At 42.4% G+C, this 21,364-nt stretch overlaps 1 protein-coding gene across 1 annotated transcript in view; it reads right to left on the bottom strand.

Annotated features, from left to right (window-relative positions):
• The window catches only part of LOC117533072 (NLR family CARD domain-containing protein 3-like), a 60,350-nt gene that overhangs the window by 22,216 nt on the left and 16,770 nt on the right, over positions 1-21,364 (bottom strand). Inside the window, exons 4-6 of the mRNA XM_034196698.1 lie at positions 19,375-19,548; positions 18,860-19,033; positions 5,441-5,617 (exon numbers count right to left, since the gene is read on the bottom strand). Of these exons, the coding sequence (XP_034052589.1) occupies positions 5,441-5,617; positions 18,860-19,033; positions 19,375-19,548 (525 nt within the window). The remainder of the gene's footprint in view (positions 1-5,440; positions 5,618-18,859; positions 19,034-19,374; positions 19,549-21,364) is intronic.

Below are 21,364 nucleotides of genomic sequence, written 5' to 3'. Positions count from 1 at the left end.
ACACCGTTTTCTCTCTACGGACCCATTCTCTCTGCAGACCGTTCTCTCTGCAGACCCACTTCTCTCTGCAGACCATCTCTCTCTGCGACCCGTTCTTCATCTGCAGACCTCAATTCTTCTCTGCAGACCCATTCTCTCTCCTGCAGACCCGTTCTCTCTGCAGACCCATTCTCTCTGCAGACCCATTCTCTCTGCAGACCCGTTCTCTCTGCAGACCCGTTCTCTCTCGCAGACCCAATTCTCTCTGCAGACCCTTCTCTCTGCAGACCCGTTCTCTCTGCAGACCCGTTCTCTCTGCAGACCCATCTCTCTACAGCAGACCCGTTCTCTCTGCAGACCCATTCTCTCTGCAGACCCATCTCTCTACAGACCCGTTCTCTCTGCAGACCCACTCTCTCTGCAGACCCGTTCTCTCTACAGACCCGTTCTCTCTGCAGACCCAATCTCTCTACAGACCCGTTCTCTCTGCGGACCCATTCTCTCTGCAGACCCGTTCTCTCTACAGACCCATTCTCTCTGCAGACCCAATCTCTCTACAGACCCATTCTCTCTGCAGACCCGTTCTCTCTGCGGACCCATTCTCTCTGCAGACCCGTTCTCTCTGCAGACCCGTTCTCTCTGCAGACCCGTTCTCTCTACGGACCCATTCTCTCTGCAGACCCCGTTTCTCTCTGCAGACCCTTCTCTCTGCAGACCCATTCTCACTGCAGACCCGTTCTCTCTGCGGACCCGTTCTCTCTGCAGAACCCCATTCTCTCTGCAGACCCATTCTCTCTTCAGACCCGTTCTCTCTGCGGACCCCGTTCTTCTCTGCCGGACCCATTCTCTCTGTCAGACCCCTTCTCTCTGCAGACCCGTTCTCTCTGCAGACCCATTCTCACAGCGTTTATCAACCTTTTTCTTTCTCAATATCAAGCCACACTTATTGTTTTTACTTCCGCTGTGGACTTGTTGTGTGCTCAGGGTGAGTTTGGCTGCGTTTCGCGCTGTATCGCCTAAACAAGGAAACAACACCTCCACGGAGCTCAGCTCGATTCACAACGTCCAGACCAATCAGAGCACACTGTGCTCACAGGGAGGGTGGGGGCTGGAGCTATTGGAGCTACAACGAGCCGTTAAAGGCAGAGAGTGAAATTCAGTGAATACACAGAGTTTACAGAGATGCTGTTTGAGAAACCAATGTGAGTTTGGAAAATTGCACAATATAAATATATTCTAGTAGACCTCAACAATGGAACTATGATCAGTGGAAATGGCCATGACATGGGACCTTTAAATCACGGTAAAATATGTTCATTGTGTTGTAGTTGTAGCCACTCACGTCACTAGTTTAGCATACTCAGCCCGGTTGTTGGCCCGGAAAGAACCTCGATTTTGGAGGGCCAGAAATACTGTAAAAGAAATACCCGGCTAGCCGGAACTACGCCTAGTGGAAACGCAACAAAAAACGGGCCAGGTTTGGCACGACACGCTTAAACCGTGCTACGCGCTGCAGTGGAAATGCGCCATAAGTATATTTAATCAAGTACTGAACTTAAGTACAATTATTTAGAGGTACTTTTACTTTACTTGAGTATTTCCCATGTTCTGCTACTTCATACTTCAACTTCTTACTCCACTACAGTTCAGAGGTACATGGTGTACTTCTACTCCACTACATGTATTTAATACCTTTAGTTACTTCACAGATGAATGATGTGAAATCTAATCAAGTGTTGAATCAGACTTTACGTTCCACCTGGAGTAAATCCACCAGCTACCCTGCAGTATACAAAGTCATTCAAACTAGCTGCACCTTCACCAGCTTTGAGAACACTTTCATGATCAATCATTATAAAACATATCATATATATTATTCTGAAATGGACCAATCTGCACAACGACTACTTTTACTGTCTTTCACTATATTTTGATGAGAATACTTTTCTACTTTCACTTGAGGAACATTTTGAATGCAGGACTTTTACTGTAACAGAGTATTCCTACACTCTGGTACTTCTACTTTTACTCAAGAACAAGATCTGAGTACTTCTACTTTTACTCAAGTACAAGATCTGAGTACTTCTACTTTTACTCAAGTACAAGATCTCAGTACTTCTACTTTTACTCAAGTATAAGATCTGAGTACTTCTACTTTTACTCAAGTATAAGATCTGAGTACTTCTACTTTTACTCAAGTACAAGATCTGAGTACTTCTACTTTTACTCAAGAACAAGATCTGAGTACTTTTACTTAGAAATACTCCTCACCTCTGTTTTTAGCCTTAACACAGGATCTAAAACACAGGACTATTGACATGTGACGGTCTGTAACATTATGCCCATTAAAAAATTCTATTGGAAAACGGCAGGCTAAAGCTAACGTTAGGAGGTTTGTGACAATGTAGGCTAGTTAGCCAGCTAAAGGCTTAATAAAAATAATGTTAAAGGTGACCTATCATGCAAAATGCACCTCTGTACGTCTTTTATACGTGAACATGTGTACCCGGCAGTGTTGGGCTAGTTACTGAAAACCAGTAACTAGTTACCATTACTAGTTACTTCATTTCAAAAGTAACTCAGTTACTTTACTGATTGCTTACACCAAAAAGTAATGCGTTACTGTGAAAAGTAACGTTTTAGTTACTTACAAAAAGGGCTCCCATTAATGCCCTTATAGCCTTCATTTCAGTACTGTTATTGCATTGGAGAATAATACAATCTGTTGATCAACTTGCATTATATGCAATCTGGATTGCATCGATATTAGCTGGCTTTCCATTTTTGTATATTCTTTCTCCAGGTAGTTGGAAAAAGTGTTCCGTCCCATATGCCGCGTGCCGCCCGGACATGCTATCATGCTAACTAGCTCCCTGAAAGCGGGTGACTCCACTGTAGCAATAGCCTGCATGTGTTCTACAACATACCGTGTGTTACGGTTGCTGTTGTCTGCTCATTAATCTGCCTGAGTGTTTTCAGCTGTGTGTGTGATTATGCAAATGAGCTGTGTGGTTGCCCCAACATCATTGGCTGTCATCTCCTGGTCCACTTCCGAGGACACTGATTGGAGCACGCCGGGCCCGACGTTCTCCAATCCCTGTGCAAGCCCAGCGCACACCTGCTGGAGAGGACTACAAAGCTGGGAACAATCATCACTCTGGAGGCTCTGTTGAGTGAACAGACGCCTCTCGCATTTTGCTCTTCATTCTGTGGTTAATCTTGTGTGTTTATCTCCGTGTGATATTGTGTGTTAGTAGAGTGTAGAGTAGGTTAGTTAGTGTTTAGAGTATCATTAGGATTTGTGACTGTTGCCTTTACTTAGCTGTGTGTTTTGTGTGGACTCCCTTTGTTAGTTGTACCACTCTTGAAGTGAGGTTTTGTTTGGTTCTTTAGTTAGGGTACTAGTATTTATTTTCCCCACATATGCCATTAGACTCCTTTTTTAGAGTCCTCCTTTTGTTCGGTTATTTGTCAACCGGTGCCCTTTTGGCCCTTTTGTTTGTTTCAGACTGCCTGCCTGCCATTTTGTTACACCTTGCTTTATAATAAAACCACTTATAATTAATACCAATACCACTCTGGTCGTGTCGCTTCCCTTTGGTTCCCCAAGCCCAATAGGGAACGTAACACCGTGCAATGGCTTTATCGACTTTTCCCTGGCTAGCAGTCCCTTGGTTAAAATCCAGCCGCTGTTGCTTAGGTGGAGGTGGAGTGGCGTCGGCTGAGTCTCTGTGGTCTTAGCTACTAGCTTCGTCCCAGCATGTTGTTTTTGCAGATGTTTTAAGAGATTTGAATGACTGGTTTGGGCAGTAGATAGGATCTTTGACCCGCTAAGACACAACTTACATTAACAGAAACTTTCTTTTCTTTGTGCTCGACAAAAGTGAAATAGTGAGAATATCTCCAGGTGGAGAAACTAGACTTGAGCTCCGCCGCCGCCATGATAGTCTTGTTAGTAAACAACACAAACACGCCCACAGCCCGTCTCTGCATGTGACACAGGAAGTATCTAAGTACATTTACTCAAGTACTGTACTTAAGTACAGTTCTCATCTCTGTTCGCCTGGCTGTTGACTATATAAAAAAACTAACGGAGTAACGCACCATGTAGTAACGGTAACTGAGTTACTGAATTTAAAAAGTAATGCGTTAGAGTACTAGTTACTGCCAAAAATAACGGCGTTACAGTAACGTTCCCTTACTTTGTCAGGGAACTCCCCAAGTGTCAGAAAACACAACCCTCTCTCTTTTCCTCCATACCCAAATCTCTAAAAACGGGGCTGCAACGGATCTGATACAGACTGATCCAGATTTGAATTATTTCCTACGTCACAGAAGGGGCTTAGTGGGCAACTCTCCACCTATCAGGGGAATGTGGGGTTGTGCCACGGCCGGCCATTGCCGCTCGAAAGCGCTGGAGACGCTGTAGTACATATGCCAGGCCTGTAAGTGGTGCTGTAGTCTGCCACAAAAGCAGCGAAGAAGACTTCCCGTGCATGGTTTCCATGGTTTCCATGGTTGCCCTTCTGTTTATTCTCCGCTGTGGCTCTTTTTCTCCCTCCCCGAGGCAAGCGTTTGCTCCCGCTGCTGTAATTCAATGCAATCCCTCCCTCGCTGTAATTCTCTCCGGTAGTCCACCAGCAGATGACAAACACCCACCTCTCCGCCTCTTCCAAGGGACGAGGGGACCGTGCGGCAGAGTTTCCGGTCAACATGTCCGTTAAAGTTGAAATCTTCCGCACAAAATTTGAAAAGTGCCGTTCAAAGGTCTTCTTTGTTATTTATTGAGCTTTAAAACAAATGAATAATTACTCTATATAATCATATAAGAATAAAACATGGAGGACGGAGATCTCTTTTTCTCCCCCTCTTCTGACAGCCCAGCAGCTGATCTCAGAGCACGCTCCCCTCTCCTGCAGGGGGGCGTGGTCAGCTGCAGCTCACAGAATCAGCCCCCTGCAAAAACAGCGCTGGAAAGAGCAAATAGAGCGAAATGAGGCATGGCTAAAATGCAGGATCTTTTTGGTATTTTGAAAAAAAAACTATATTTATATACTTTATGGCCCTACAATATATTGTTCAAACATAGCATGATAGGTCACTTTTAAGAAAAATAACTTCCCTAACAATCCCTGCACATCAGGCTCTCTGACAGTGAGCTCTGCTCTGAGTATCTGAGCGTCCCGTTCTAACAGCGCTCCGAGTTCACCAGCAGTTAGACCGTCATCCTGGAGCAGCGGAGTTTAGCCGACAGAGCCGACAGGAAGAGTGGAGCACACAGCTCAGGCACGTTACAAAATAACACCCTGCACGTCATGACGGCAGAGAACAGCTCGCAGATTACTAGGGGACCCTGATTCTTTATGGATTCAAGTTATTAAAGTACATACATGTACATTAGGTTAAATTACAAACTGAACATATGAGATCTCCAGCAGGAACAGAGAGTCAGTGAACTGACCTGAGAGTCTCCAGTCTGCAGTCTGGACTCTCCAGAAGATCTCTCAGCAGCTTCACTCCTGAATCCTGCAGATTGTAGTTGAGACTCAGGTCCAGCTCTCTCAGATGGGAGGGGTTGGACTTCAGAGCTGAGGCCAGAGCAGAACAGCTGATCTCTGACAACCTGCAGCTCTCCAGTCTGAATAAAAAAAACATGATGAGGATAAAGATGAGTTTATAATCAGATGTGTTTCTCAACATTGAAATGAATGAGAACTAAAAAAATCTGTCTCCTTCAGAAAATAAACTTTATCATGTCAAACTAATATCACTTCAGATTACCTTTATTCAGACGTTATCGTTTACTAAATATTAAAAACACAGATTTACTTTTTACAAATAAAAGCTATTAAACTTTCTTTAAGAAACAGTCAATATTTATGTCTGCAGTTCTTCATTTAGTACGTAAAAATGAAAACATGAATAAAAGGACATTTAAAGTAAATTCAGATTGAACATGGTAAAAAAAAAAAGAAGTAGATTAGTGTCCGTCCAAAAAAAAAAGATGACTTATAGCAGGGATGCAAACACAGGTATGGTGAAAAAAGAGAGAACAATTTGAAGCAGAAAAAACAGCGTAATATACCGTCTGACAAAGGCCTGTGCTATAATGCTTCAATTAACTGCTGTTCTTTATAATATACTCAGATCAAGAGGAGACAGAGATGTTAAGTTATAAATCAAGGGTTTTTATTATTATTTACAGCAGGGGTGGGGAACCTTTTTCCTTTACATTTTTACAACATCATCCGAGGGCCGTACAAATTATTGAACTCAACCTCTGCTTAAAAAAACTAAAATCACAGCCCATTCATTTCTTCTTTCTTTCATGCTGTGCAAAGAAAAAGCAACCTCTGAATCCAGATATCTCACCATGACTCGCGCATGCATGCATGGCACGGTGTGTGCAAATGTATTTAGTTTCCTACCCATGTGAACATGATTTAAGTTGGGGGGGTCCTAACCTCCTCTAGGGGGGTCCGGGGGCATGCCCCCCCGGGAAGATTGTTTTTTAAATATTGAAGTTAAAAGCATCAATCTGGTGCACTTTGAGAGCAACATGAGGAGATCTATGGAAACATCTCTCAACACCCATTTGAAACAGAACTGTAAGCAGATTTTACAAATCACTCCCCTTTTAAACTCTATTCTTGTTATTTTTAACAACTTTTTTGTTACATATGTCATATAGTATTTTATACCTGTTTTTCATTTAGTCTCTAATGTCTCATTAATAACTATAATGATCATATCAAGGTGTGCCTTAACCTCACTGAGCTGAGGTTATGAGCCTCGCAGGAGAGCTCTCTTCCACCTGGTTGTAGAAAAGCTGTAAAAAAAAAAACGTATTTGTTCCTAAGGACATAAAATGCCACCTTCACAAAAACAGCTATAAAAATATGATATATTAATATTTATTTCCACTTTAAAAGAGTCAATCTTTTAAAACCACTCCAGCCTGACATACACATATGAATTATATGTTGGGGATTTTAACCCTTTAAATGCCAGTTTGTTGAAAAAACCCACAGTCTTTTTATTGAAAAGAACAAAAAACTAGAATAATTTTCAAAAAATACATTTCAAGGAATATTTGATTATTGTTATTATTGTCCCTAGATTGGTGAATGTGATGTCGACAGGACGTAGGCGTTGTAATGGGAAATGTCAACCAGGTTGTGGAAGAGGGCAAGTGGCCAGCGATTTGTTCTCCTCCTGCAGGAGTAGGTGGCAACAACCTAACAAAAACATAAAACAAGACAATTTGAATAAATGATTCCAAGCATTTTCTCTCATGATGCAAATATTAATCATTTTATTGGAAAATGCTCATTTGAAAAAAACCTACATATATTTCAGACAAGAATATAAGAGTAAGAATACATGTGTGCCTACCTTATCAAGGTTGTCGACACCTCCTTTGCATCGGTTGTAGTCTTTGATTATGACTGGCTTTCTCTTCATTTCGTCGCTTACGTCTGGACTGCGGTGTTTCGTGCTTAGAAGCAGCACATTCCTGCCCCGTCGAGGGATGTAAGAGACCAGTGTGTGGGTCTTCGTAAAGGCAAAGGTGGAGCAGAGGATCGCTCTCGCTCTTGCCTGGAGCAAGTTAGGGGGAAGCTCAGGCTTGTTTCGGCGAATTGTGCCAACCAGGGCCAGTTCTCTCCTGAGCAGCTCCTCAGCCAGTGCGAAGGACGTGAACATTTTTTCACAGGTAATGATGTGTCCCTGGAGCCCCTCTGTCATCTCCAGGACCACCCTCATCCCCTGGTTGACTTCAGCTGCTCCCCCGGGACCCGAAAGTGGCGTATAGCCTGTACTTCAACATCAACGAAAGTGCTCGATATATGCTATATTGAACCAAAAAACTAACACAAACTAACTGTATCACTATAACATGATGATGATGATGATGATGATGATGATGATGATGATGAAGTAAGAATGCATCTAACGTTCCGCTGTCATTATAATAAAAAAACAGCGTATTAAACAAACCATCATGCTCTTACTTTGAAATCATGCGGAAATTTCGTCATCAGCAGGCCATCACGTGGTTTCCGAAAGTAACCGAGTGACACGAGTAGATTTTAGACCGGCGGAAAATATGTCTCAAAATTCCGTGTGTGTAAAAAGACGATCCACGGGCAGAGATTTGAGATCCACGGGCAGAGATTTGAGATCCGCAAGCGCATTTTTGTTCGACAAATACTAAATGGATTCACAAATGCCTGATCGAAAGTTGTAAATGTTAAAGAGATATTCACAGATCTTTTTTTTATTTGTGAAAATATTTAGCGTATTTTCAGATCCATTTTACACTTGCACATTTATTTGTGAGTTTGCAAATCTTTTAAACGCATTTGTGGTGTTTTACATTTACACATCACATATTTACACACAAATTATTTTTATGTTCACACAAATAATTATGAGACATATTTATGCCCATAAGAGTGCCACTGCTGCTGTGCTTGAGGAAGAGGAAGAATGCATACGATTTAAGGGCTTAGCAATCTCAAGTAACTCCGGCATAAACACAGTAGCCTCCGGCAGCAATACCCCTCTCAAGACCCCGGTCACGACTGTCATGCATTCACCAGAAGCCTCTGGCAGTGAGACCCCTCTCAAGACCCCGGTCAAGACTGTCATGCGGTCCCCAGAAGCCTCCGGTAGTGAGACCCCTCTCAAGACCACGGTCAAGACTGTCATGCGGTCCGCAGAAGCCTCCGGTAGTGAGACCCCTCTCAAGACCTCGGTCAAGACTGTCATACGGTCCCCAGAAGCCTCCGGTAGTGAGACCCCTCTCAAGACCCCAGTCAAGACTGTCATGCATTCACCAGAAGCCTCCGGCAGCAATTCCCCTCTCAAGACCCCGGTCAAGACTGTCATGCGGTCCCCAGAAGCCTCCGGTAGTGAGACCCCTGTATGCCAGAAGACCCGTGCGTCTGTCTACAATAAGCTGATAGCTAATCTGGCTAAGGACTGGCCCTCTCCCTCAAATCACTGGTCCACTGGGAAGGGACGGGGAATACCATGCGTGAAATCACGTTGCCTAAAAGCATGGAGACGTACATTCAGACATACAGGGATCATTGTGAGGGTGTCGCACCGACAGTAAAACGGAAAGAAAATTGTCTGTCCAAGGTCAGCCAGATAAAGAACTTCCTCGTATTCATGGCCCATGGTGTTAACCGGCTGTCAGACTGGCTGTTTCTAAAAGACACGGAGAGGGTCCGTGGCTGGAGCGAGTATATTTCAAAGTCGGGCCGGGCAGTCACAACATCGCTGTTGTTCCTGAAGAATGTGAACCATTTCCTGAGGTACATGTCTGAGTCAAAGCTCCGGGGGTGCAGGCTCACCCAGTCTGATATGACTCACATCATCAGAGAGGTGACAGCCAAAATGAACGACTTGAAAAAGTCCGTCACTGTCCAGTAAAGGAGTTTAGCTGGGTCATGCGGTGGATGGGGAAAAAAGAGGGCTTGTCGGGTCCTCAGAATGAATTCTTCCTTTTCACAACGGGGAAGCATGCCTCCAGGAACCTGAACGCTCACTTGAAGAGTGCTTGGGCTGATGCTGAGCTAGAAACAGCCGTCACCTTCACAATCCTGCGCACTGCCCTGGCTGACAATATCAAGCATCACCAAGATCCAGAAAGCAGGTCGATTCTCGCCAGGTGTATGTGTCACGACGTACGCACTGCAGACCGGTTCTACGCGAATACGCCTGGAATAAAGGAGGGATTGAAAATCCTCTCCATGTCCGGTGCGGCAGCAGCTGCAGCAGCATCATCGGAAGGAGTTCTACCGCCGTCAGATACCTCCGAAGAGGACTCAGAGGCTCAGAGCAGCGATACCTCTTCTTCAGAGCCGGTTGATACTCCTGATGAGGGGGCAGGGGTTGTGGACTCGACCTGTTTTCCCCGGTGCACCGTACAAGTTAGACGGCTAATATGGTCCCCGGGCCCCCGCTAATCATGTTTTTATTATGTATATTATGTATACTGTGTATACTGTTTTTGTAAAAATCATGTGATAATTAAATAAATAATAAAACATTAATATAACCTTGAAGGTTCCCAGGGGCAGATACAGGGCCAGGTATCAGACTATTTAAACAATGTTTACCCAGGATTCAGACACCTTCCCTGGCTTGTAAAATGCGGTGATGCGCCCTGGAGGTATCAGACTATTTTAAACAACTTTTCCCCGCCTTTCAAACACTTATTCCTGGGTTTTAGCCTGTCATTATTCATGATATAATTTAACATTAACCCTCTCCTGAAAATGCACATATTCTGTGCATTTCCAGGAGAGGTTCAATGTTAAATGATATCGTGCAAAATGACAGGCTAAAACTCTCTTCCAGACATTTAAAAACACTTTTCCCGACCATTTAAACATTATTTCTGGCTTGTAAAGTGCAGTGATGAGCACTGGTAGTATTAGACTATTTAAAGGGTTACCAGGAGCATGAGAATATCCTCCACAGAAGGGGTGGTGGTGCCGTGAATAAGGCCGAATATGGATGCCGATGGGCGGACGGTAAAGCACCGCAAAATCCACCCCCTTTTTGGGTTACCAGGGGCATCAGGTTCTGTAGGGTGTGATCATCTGGGTTTAGTCCATGGGGGAGTGCTTAAGTCCGGGGGCCCGGGGACTCACGGTGTGCAAAGTTATGGAGGTGTCCATGTCAGGGACACATGCTGGAGGTCATTAGTCCGTCCTTTGGGGGTCTTGGAGGGGCCACAGAGAGGTGATTTCCCCGGTCTCTGTCCTGGATGTGTTAAATAACCTGAGTCCCCATTTCAGGGACACATGATGAAGGTCTCTCTCCCGAGAGTGGACGTCCATTGCCTCTAAATAGAGGTAAAATTAGGTCTGTCACTTTGGGTAACTGTCGGACGTCTCCCGAGAGTGGACGTCCATTGCCTCTAAATAGAGGTAAAATTAGGTCTGTCACTTTGGGTAACTGTCGGACGTCTCCCGAGAGTGGACGTCCATTGTCTCTAAATAGAGGTAGAAACAATAGTATGAAGCTGCAGCGTCGGAGGCTGTCGGAGGCTGTCGGAGGCTGCGCTCCCACGACCGCACTCCCACGACCGCACTCCCACGACCGCACTCCCACGACCCTAGTTGTTTTTGCAACATCGCCGTACTTACCATAGACTGTATATATAAAGTAACATATTATATCTTATATTATTAATATATATATAATTCTGATGAAACGTTATTTCAGCGTCAATAAATGAGTGTTAATCCCAGTGTGTTTAGTGTAGTACAACATCACATGTAATTTCACCTTCAATTCACGGTTTTCAAAACGTTAGCCACATTCCTAATCCTAACTGGAAATGAAGAATTTTCAGAATAAAAGTGTTAAGTAAATAGTTAGTGTGAACTTCCGGGTTTTTCAGAATAAAACTGTTTTAAATTAAAACCCTGTATTTAATTTAAATTACGTCATATCAACATTGAAACATTGAGGTTTAGGTTTGGGAGGGAGGAAGGAAGATTAGGATTAGGTAAAAAGGTAGGGAGTGGTTAGGGTTAGCATGGGGGGAAGGGAAGGGTTAGATCAGGGGTGGGCAATTATTTTTTCCATGGGGCCACACGAGAAACTGAAAATATTGTGGAGGGCCGGGCCAAAAGGCTGAACTCAATTCTGCATAATATTAATTGTATTTCTTTATAAAAAGCAGTAAATAGCATTGTTTTGACAAGCTGGTAAGAGTATATGTTATAGTTAAGCAATGAAAAAATGAGGTTGCCTTACAAAAAAATGTCATTTATTAAATCAAATTTTCCAAAACAATGGTAAACAAAATGAACGTTTTTCACCATTTGTGACTCATATTAGTGAACATTTTCAGTCACATTCACTCAAACACATTTTGAGTTTCATTTACTGTTGGATAGAGGTTCTTAGCATTCTAAAGACACACATCACAATATTGTCTTTGTGCTCCAAATATTAAGCAAGATATATCATATTGAACTGTCACTAAACATCACTGAACTGTGATTTTGAGAAAAAGGCTTCCAAAGAAAGTGTCCCAGTGCACTGCTAGTTGGTGCCTTTACATGCCAACATTTGTAGTCTAACCACCTCATTTGGTGTTTTTAAGTTCTCTTTTCTTGTGCAGTGAGAGAAATCTAGTCTCTGCTGGGCTTTAACGAGTGCATCGAAGTCAGGTTGAATGTCTGAGGTGGAGATGCGAAGCACAGCTGACATGATCATCAGTGAGGGAGGATCTATACCTGGATTTCGTAAACTTCATAATTGAAAATGTTTGTTCACATATGTAGGTAGAGCCAAAGAGAACCAACATCTTCTGAGCATGTCTCCTCATGTTTGGAAAGTTCTCCTCCTTGAGAGAAGAGTAGAAATCCAGCAGAGATCCTGACTTAAAGTGCTCTGCCAGTACTGCATCAGACTGCAGATCGATGAGTTCCAGCTGAACATCACTGGGTGCATTATCCACACTGCAGGTAAAGGGAGAGGAAATCAGGTGCATTTCATCCTCGATTTTTCTGAGATCTTCAAATCGCCTTGAAAACTCACCATGCAATGCTCCCAACATGGATGAGTACCTGCGGAGGTGATCAGCTGATGGTGTGACTTCTTTCAGGGTTTGCATGTAAGTGAGAGTGTTGCTCTCCAGTTGGCTTGAAAGAAACTGCATCTTTGTCATGAAAGCCTTCACCAGGCTGTGCATTTCATGAACAAAAAGGCCCTTGCCTTGCAGTTTGGTGTTCAGTTCATTCATCAGTGCAGTCACATCAACAGCAAATGCAAAATCTGCCATCCAGTCCTCATCTGAGAGCTCTGGGAAGTCTTTGCGTTTCTTCTCACAGAACTCTCGAATCTCTGCTTTCAGGTCCCAAACTCTTTTCAGCACTTTGCCCAGGCTGAGCCATCTGACAGCTGTGTGGTGCCGATGTCACGATGCTCTGTCTCATGCTCCTCCAAAAGTGCAACAAACTGTCTGTGATTCAAAGCCCGTGCTCTGATGAAGTTTACTATTTTAGTAACAACATCAATAACATGGTCAATTTTTAGCACTGACTTGCACAACACATGTTGGTGTATAATACAATGCAAAAATACCAGTTTCTGATCCGCGTCGATTTCAGTCACTTTATCTTGCATACGTTTCAAAAGTCCGACATTTTTTCCGGTAAGATTTGGACAACCGTCTGTTGTGACACCTGCCAGTCTGTCCCATTTCAGTCCCAGCGTGTCCATGCACTCGTTTACCTCCGTGAACAGATCGCTCCCTGTCGTCGTCCCTTTCATCGGCCGCATTGCTGCCAGCTCCTCCGTAATCTTGAAGTCCGGTGTTATCCCGCGGACGAATACGAGTAACTGGGCTGTGTCGCGGACATCACAGCTCTCGTCCAAAGCCAAGGAGAAAGTCGAAACTTGCCACTTCACGTTGCAGCTGAAGCTCCAGATTCCCCGCAATGTCCTCGATCCTTCTAGTCACAGTTCGCCTGGACAGCGGGACTTGCTCAAATGCGGCTTTTTTTTCAGGGCATATTAGTGCTGCAGAGTCCACCAAGCACTCTTTGACAAACTCCCCCTCCGAGAACGGCTTACTGTTTTTAGCGATTTTGTGGGATATCACAAAGCTGGTCTTGGTTACTGCATCCCTGGATGTGTGAAGCTTGGTAAAAAAGCCTTGCTGCTTTTGCAGCTTAGCTAGCAAAGCTTCCGATGTCCGCGCCCTTTCAGCGTCAGTCAAGTTTTTATATTTCTCCGCGTGTTTCGTCTCGTAATGCCGACTCACATTGTAGTCCTTAAACACGACGATCTGCTCCCCGCAAACTAAACACACGGCTTTACCTCCGACTTCAGTAAATAAATACTTAGCAGTCCAATTTGTGTTGAAAACCCTGCATTCAGCATCTACCTTTCTTTTTTTAGTGGACATTTTGAGGGCTAAAGTCGTCTTGTGACAAGGATCCAATCATGTGCACGTCTTGATATACGTATTGCGTCATTATGCACGTGAATAAAAAACAACTTCAAAATAAAAGCAATGCAGCTTTAGTCCATGCATGAGGTAAAGTTAGAAAATATGTTTATTTTGTAATTTCCAATTAGCCTTACACGGGCCGGTCAGAGTCAACCAAAGGGCCGTATGTGGCCCGGGGGCCGTACAATGCCCAGGTCTGGGTTAGATTGAAGGGAGGGAAGAGAACTGCTACCCGGGAGCTACTCGCTAGGTGGCAGTGTCACGAAAAACTAGGGTCGTGAGAGTGCGGTCGTGAGAGTGCAGCCTCCGAAAGCCTCCGACGCTGCAGCTTCATGCTACTCGGTAGAAACATGTTTTTTTCTGCTGTAAAGTTGGGCATTTTAACATGGGGGTCTATGGAAATTGCTCCTTTCTGCAGTCATCGCCTATCGGCCAATAGATGAACTGCAATGTGTGGCACTTCCGTATTGGCGTCCCGGCTCTTCCCCAGAGTTTGCCGCTTGGACTGGACGCAGAAAAAGCGTTCGACTCAGTTAAATGGTCATTTCTGTACAAAACTCTGCACAAATTTCAGTTTAATAAAAATGTCATACAGACAATCAAGGCTCTTTATAACAAACCAACGGCGAGAATACAAATAAATGGCTCCCTTTCAGGACCCATCGAATTGGAGCGTGGTTGCCGCCAGGGATGCCCTATAAGCCCCCTCCTGTTTGCGCTCTTTATAGAGCCTCTGGGCCAAATGATAAGGCAAAATTACCAAATACATGGAGTCTCGTTGGCAAGAGAAAACAAAATAGCGATGTTCGCGGACGACGTCCTTGTCTATATGACGCGTCCGGCCCATTCTCTTCCTGTTTTGCTGCAAACACTGTCAGAGTTTGGAGCAGTATCAGGTTACAAATTGAATTCTCATAAATCCCAGCTCTTAACACTTAAGTACCAGCCAGCCAGCAATTCAAAGACAAATATGCCATTAGGGAGGTCGACAGTTTGAAATACCTGGGTGTGCAGATTCCAAGGGATCTAACAAACCTAACCTCCGAAAATTATGACCCACTGCTTTCTAACATTAGGAAAGATCTAGCTCGGTGGGGCCTGCTGCCTTTTCTGGGCTTGATCCAGCGTGTTGAAATAATTAAAATGATTACTCTCCCGAGGCTGCTCTATTTGTTCCAGTCACTGCCAGTGGATATCCCAGATAAAACATTTATAGAATGGGACAAGTGGATTTCAGACATCATGTGAACAAACTGATTAGTAAAGAGGATATGTTAAAATCACTATCTGGAACTGGTATATTAAGTGTCTTTATTTCGGCATACAGAGCTGACCAAGATCACAAGACTTTTTCTAAGTTGTATAAGGGCCTCCGGGAGCAGTGGGGTGAACACGTCCTACGTAAAGGAAAAGTGGGAAAGTGAAGGAAACTTTGTCTTATCAATAGAAGAGTAGGAAAACTGAATTGAAAGGCAATGGAAATCAACCAACTCACTAACATTTGATGATTTGATTTGATATACTTTATTAATCCCCGTGGGGAAATTGTTTCTATGCATTTGACCCATCCTAGTGTTAGGAGCAGTGGGCTGCCATTTTGAACAGCGCCCGGGGAGCAGTGTGGGGAACGGTGCCTTGCTCAGGGACACCTCGGTAGCACTTGGTCTTGCCGGGACTTGAACTGGTGACCTTCCAGTTGCCTACCAAGCCAAGTCCGTATCGACTTCGCCACCACATGGAGAGAGTTTAACTGGAAAAATCTGGTCAGATACTTTATAACACCAGTGCAGTCAAGGAGGGGGCAGATGGTGTGCTGGAGAGGCTGTGGATCTGTGAGGGCCAATCACCATCATGTGTTTTGGGAATGCCCTGGGATGGTTCACTATTGGGACTCAATAAGAGATGGAATGGAAAGAGTTTTACAAATTGAGATTGATCTCTGCTTTCAAGTACTGTACCTGGGTAAGATACCACAACAGATTCTTGGCTTCTCAACAATGTACATGTTTAAAATAATGCTAGTCGCCAGTAAAAAAGCCATAACGAAAACATGGTTAACCAGTTAAGCCCGAAGGTCCCCCCAGTGGACCCCTCCCACAGTTTTTTTTTTCTCACATGTCTCAGGGCTTCTTAACATTTATGAAACTATTAATGTTTCATACCCTTTTAAAGGTAAGAAACTCCGCTAACTGACAATAAGAACAATTGTTAGCTAAAAAAAACACAAGAGTAATACCAAGCCTTTGAATTAGCATTGAGCGAAAAAATGCTAACTAATGCTAACGCTTTTTTACACACAACACACGGTAGAAATGCCCTTATTACTATCTTAACTGCACAAAGATATACGATTTAAAGCTGAGACTCCACAGATTCCACACATGTAATGTCATCACTGTCCGACCTCGAATTCCTGGAGCTATCAGCCAGAAATGAGAAAGTAAACAACATCCGGTTCCAAAAATATTACAATAATTACGTCTTACCTTTTTTGATTTGTGATCAAAAGTTGTGTTCAACGGAATAAAAACGCATCTCAAGGTTAATCCAATGTCTTTGTGTCACGTAGAATTTTTTTACTGATAATCAATCATCATATTTATGGCAATATACTCGGTATAAAGTATTGCCGTCCAGGCTTGCACTTTCAGATATGCTTCGTTTGCTTCTCTATTACGTCCGCTATGGTAATGTTTACGTAGATTTGGGAACTGCCCATCGATTCTATTGGTTCTGATGGTTAAGAAAAAGGTGTAAATCACACGAATCGACCAATGGGTTCCAGAGATATGGTCCTGCGCAAATTATAAAGAATGGCAGCCAGCTTAAGTACATTACGCAGCCGACTTCATTTATTGTTTACAGCGTAAAGAAGCAGGTATTGCAGCAGGACCCAGAGCGCACGGAGCACAGAGCGGACAGCAGATAACGGAATTGCAGTTTTATTGCTTATAGATTATCAGAACATTTCAAAGGGGACACAGCCCCATTGGATATTAATCTATGGATTAACTACATCATCGTTTTTATCGTTTTAATGCCATTGAAGACCAGTTTAGACCAGACTACGAGGAAGGTAAGTCATTGTTAGCCTAGCGCATTAGCGCTAGCGCCATTTGTTTTGATGTAGGTTTTTGTTGATAACGTCGCGAGTTTGTATCTTTCAGTGTTGGGCTGTTCAGGTGGGCACCGTTAGATTCTGTGTCTCCTTGCGATCATAAACAATGTGTTGGATGTGCAGCTAGGATAAGTAATAAGGGAGCGAGGAGTGATTTTCGGTGCAGTAATAGGTTAGCATGTTTCGCTCGGGGCTAATTCAGAGGCTCACTGTAAGAGTAAGCCTATGTTTTATTTTTTTTTATTTTTTTTTCACAACAGTTGTATTTGGATGGAATGAATACCTATAGTGATAATTCAAAGTAATAAAATGATTTTTACAGTGAAAAAGTTCAAATGGAACCGATGGTTCCCAAATTACCCAGAGGTGAGTCCGCTTAGACTTTATTTTTTTAAATCTCTCTAAAAAGGTCAAATTTCACTTGTTTTGCATCAATCTTGATACAGGATACTTATTATATGTTATAGTTTGGATTCCTAAAGCTTTTAGTCTACTAACCCATCATGCAAGGGTGGTTTTCACTATAAGTAAAGGTTTTTTGTTTAGGTGGACATTAGAATGTACATGTTTTTACTATGTTCCATCTGAATTTACTTTAAAATAAAAACATCTATATTGATTCTGACACTTCTACATCCAACTCACAGATGTAACCTTGCTTTGAGGAAAATAATTATTAATTTACCCCTTTTAGAAGTGAAGATATATCATTTGTTGTGTTAGTGGCATTTTCGAGCCTGAAACCTGAAAAACAGGCTCAGGGCTTAACTGGTTAAGCCAAATACCACCTACTCTAGCAGACTGGTTTAATGTGATGCACGACATTTTTGTTATGGAAAAATTAACATTTGCTCTAAGACTCAAGACAGACACATTTGACAAGTGTTGGAAGGGATGGATCGAGTTAGATCAGACTTCAGCTAACAACTCTATTTGTAATGTAACCCCCTGATTCTCTGCTACACACAATGGTTTTGTTTTTTTGTTTGTGTCTCTGTCTTTTCATGTTCGTTTGTCTGTATGCGTGATTCACATTATTTGCTTTTTATTATTTCCCAAAAAATGTAAGATGGTCTGTAACTGTTTGTTTTTGTGTGCAAATAAAAAATAAATATTACATTTAAAAAAAGAAGCAAACTACGGTTATTGCCATAAATATGAGGATGGATTATCAGTAATAATTTCAAAGTGACACAGAGACATTGGACTAACCTTCAGCAGCGTTTTGTATGCGTTTTAATGCCATTGAACACAACTTTTGATCAGAAAACAGCAAAGGTAAGACATATTTGCCGTTTTGGCTCCGTAAAGTGAAGTTGTGTGTCGTCTTTGCTGGTCTTTGCTGCCGGGAGGTTTGGTCTCTCAGTGATGATACGTATACCATTGGAATCTGTGGAATCTCAGCTTTCATATGATATCTAGTTTGTGCAGATCCGATATATAAGTATATAATATTTCTATCGTGAGTTATGTGCTAAGTGGGTTAGCACTCTTTCGCTTAGTGCTAATTCAGAGGCTCGGCGTTAGACTTGTGTTTGTTTCGGTAGACTTGTGTTTTTCGGTAACCTGGCCAGGTTAAGTGGGTGTGACACATTAATAGTTTGTTAAATGTTAAGAAGCCATGAGACAGTTTTGTTCAATATTGTTGTGTTTGCCCCCAGAGGTTAAAGGACATTTACTATTTTATGAATGCAAGTTATTAATTTACATACATAAAGTTGAATAACTAATGAAACATGAGATCTCCAGCAGTAACAGAGAGTCAGTGAACTGACCTGAGAGTCTCCAGTCTGCAGTCTGGACTCTCCAGAAGATCTCTCAGCAGCTTCACTCCTGAATCCTGCAGATCGTTGAGACTCAGGTCCAGATCTCTCAGATGGGAGGGGTTGGACTTCAGAGCTGAGGTCAGAGCAGAACAGCTGATCTCTGACAAACTGCACCACCTCAGTCTGAATAAAGAAAACATGATGTAAGTTTAGAAAACAATGTTCCTGTTTGAAATAACTCCAGGTTTAATAATCTGTTCAGAGTTAAACAGGGTTTTAATGTCAGCGATGAAGCAGAAACAATCCATTGATGATCTGGAACTTTAACTTTGATCAGATGTTTATCAACTCCTTCATCTCCCTCACAGCTCATCAGTACTGACAGCATCTCCACTGACTCATGGAGCACAGAGTGAGTCAGTGGAAGCTCAGACACTCTCCCTCACACTTTCACCTTGTCTTCGTAGAGTTCAGAAAATCATAAACACAAACGGATCCATATGAAGTTCAGTCAGTGAACTGACCTGAGAGCCTCCAGTCTGCAGTTTGGACTCTTTAGTCCAGAACTCAGACGCTCCACTCCTGAATCCTCCAGAGCGTTCTCACTCAGGTCCAGATCTCTCAGATGGGAGGGGTCAGACTTCAGAGCTGAGGCCACGACTTCACATTCAGCCTCTGAGAGTCCGCAGTCAGTAAGTCTATAATAACACAAATATTACAACATGTGTTTAAAAGAGGGAACATTATATTAACCTCAAAGACTTCATGAAATAATATTTGACATACAGTATGTTCTGAATGACATTTGCTGATGCCATTTTATAATATATCTAATAATATTAAATGATTATTATAATTTAGTTTAATGTGTGCGTTAATGTCTGATCACATGTCTGTGTTGGCTACCTTCTGCTGTCAGAGGCTGTTGCTAGATTGCTTCTCTGAGCATCTGAACATGTATTTTGAACACAAGCACAAATAACAAACCACTAAGGTTTCAACCATCAGCAAGATGTTCTCCGTATATCAGCATTAAGGTGAGACACCCCAGGTGAATAGGGTAATTTTTTTAACTTAAAGGTATCAGCTAGAAATTTCTCCAGTTAATTACTTACAATAAGGCAATTGTCTTTTGTATTACAAGTTTTCTGAAATAGCATGTTTAAATATGCAAATTATACATTATCTCATTAAATATGCACATATTTTAACACATTTCAGGAATCGAAATCTGAACTTTGGATAAAGCCAGGTTCAAAACTCTTGTTTAATTTTGTAGTCATATTAGTATCTAAGGCTTTTACAGAAGGGATATTGGATATCTCTTTTTATCACTCCATAAATCAGAAAATACTGTCAACAGCCCTAAAATATCCATTTTCGCCATGTTTTTAGGTACAATGTTGTATAATTCAGGCTATGAATGATATATGAACAAACCCTTCTGTTAAAGCCTTCATAATATTGATAGGAATATAACTGGAAGGTTTGGTGTATGTACGTGCTACTGAAGTTGAAATTTCGAACTCAGAGTAGGAGAAAAAACTCATTTTGAGAAAAGGACCTTTAAAGATTGCAGTGAGGCGCTAGCTAAACCCTCCTGTTCTTTGGATGACAGCTTGCGCATCGACGCACTCCGTGAAGGTATTTCATGTTCAGGGTCATTTTATTTAATATAACCTTGCTTCGTGCAAGTGACAATTGTTGTCGTCTTCTCTGTGAACGTTTTTTTTCGCCGTTCTTTTGGCATTTTGAGATTTCAATTTCTAGCTGAAAGCTAACCAGGAAGTGTTTTAGCACACCACGTGACGCATCTGAACGAATCACGTTGTCAGAAATTGACACCAGCCAATGAGATTTCGTTTCTTGGTTTAAGACCCCTTTGTGCTTTCACGATTGGTTGCTGATACAAAGGAAATGACCATATTTGGATCCGATGAGATTGTGCAGGAGAGACGGAGCTTTCCAGCGATACCTCTGTTGACATGGTGCACACAGCGGTCGCGGTACTTTATGTTACGTTAGAAAGCTAACTTTTGGTGAATTTAGGAGAAATCTACAGACGCAAATAGACAAACTATAGTAAAACAAACACTTAAATGTGTATTTTGTACGTTTTCCTTCCAAAAGCCTGAAAGAAAACATGTTATGGAATCAAAATAGCACAAAATCTCAAAATTGACCAGTACTTGAAAAACGATGTTTTTGCCTGCCGTGTCTCGCCTTAAACTCTAATACATTGTAATAAAAAATGTGTTTAATGATAAATAAACTACCAGAAAGTAATAACTGATAACTGTAAGTCCTGCAGTGTGGTGCAACAGGATTTTTCAAAGATGTTTTTCGTTGCATGGCCTCAGATCTACTTCATATATTAAACAAATCTCTTCACTCAGGTATTTTTCCACAGGCCCTGAAAACTGCAGTCATTAAACCGCTCTTAAAAAAGAATAATCTAGATGCTTCAGTAATGAACAATTACAGGCCCATATCAAACCTGCCATTTCTAGGTCA

This window comes from Gymnodraco acuticeps, unplaced genomic scaffold (assembly GCF_902827175.1).
Source record: "Gymnodraco acuticeps unplaced genomic scaffold, fGymAcu1.1, whole genome shotgun sequence".
NCBI lineage: Eukaryota > Metazoa > Chordata > Actinopteri > Perciformes > Bathydraconidae > Gymnodraco > Gymnodraco acuticeps.
This window is presented reverse-complemented; position numbering and strand designations above follow the sequence as displayed.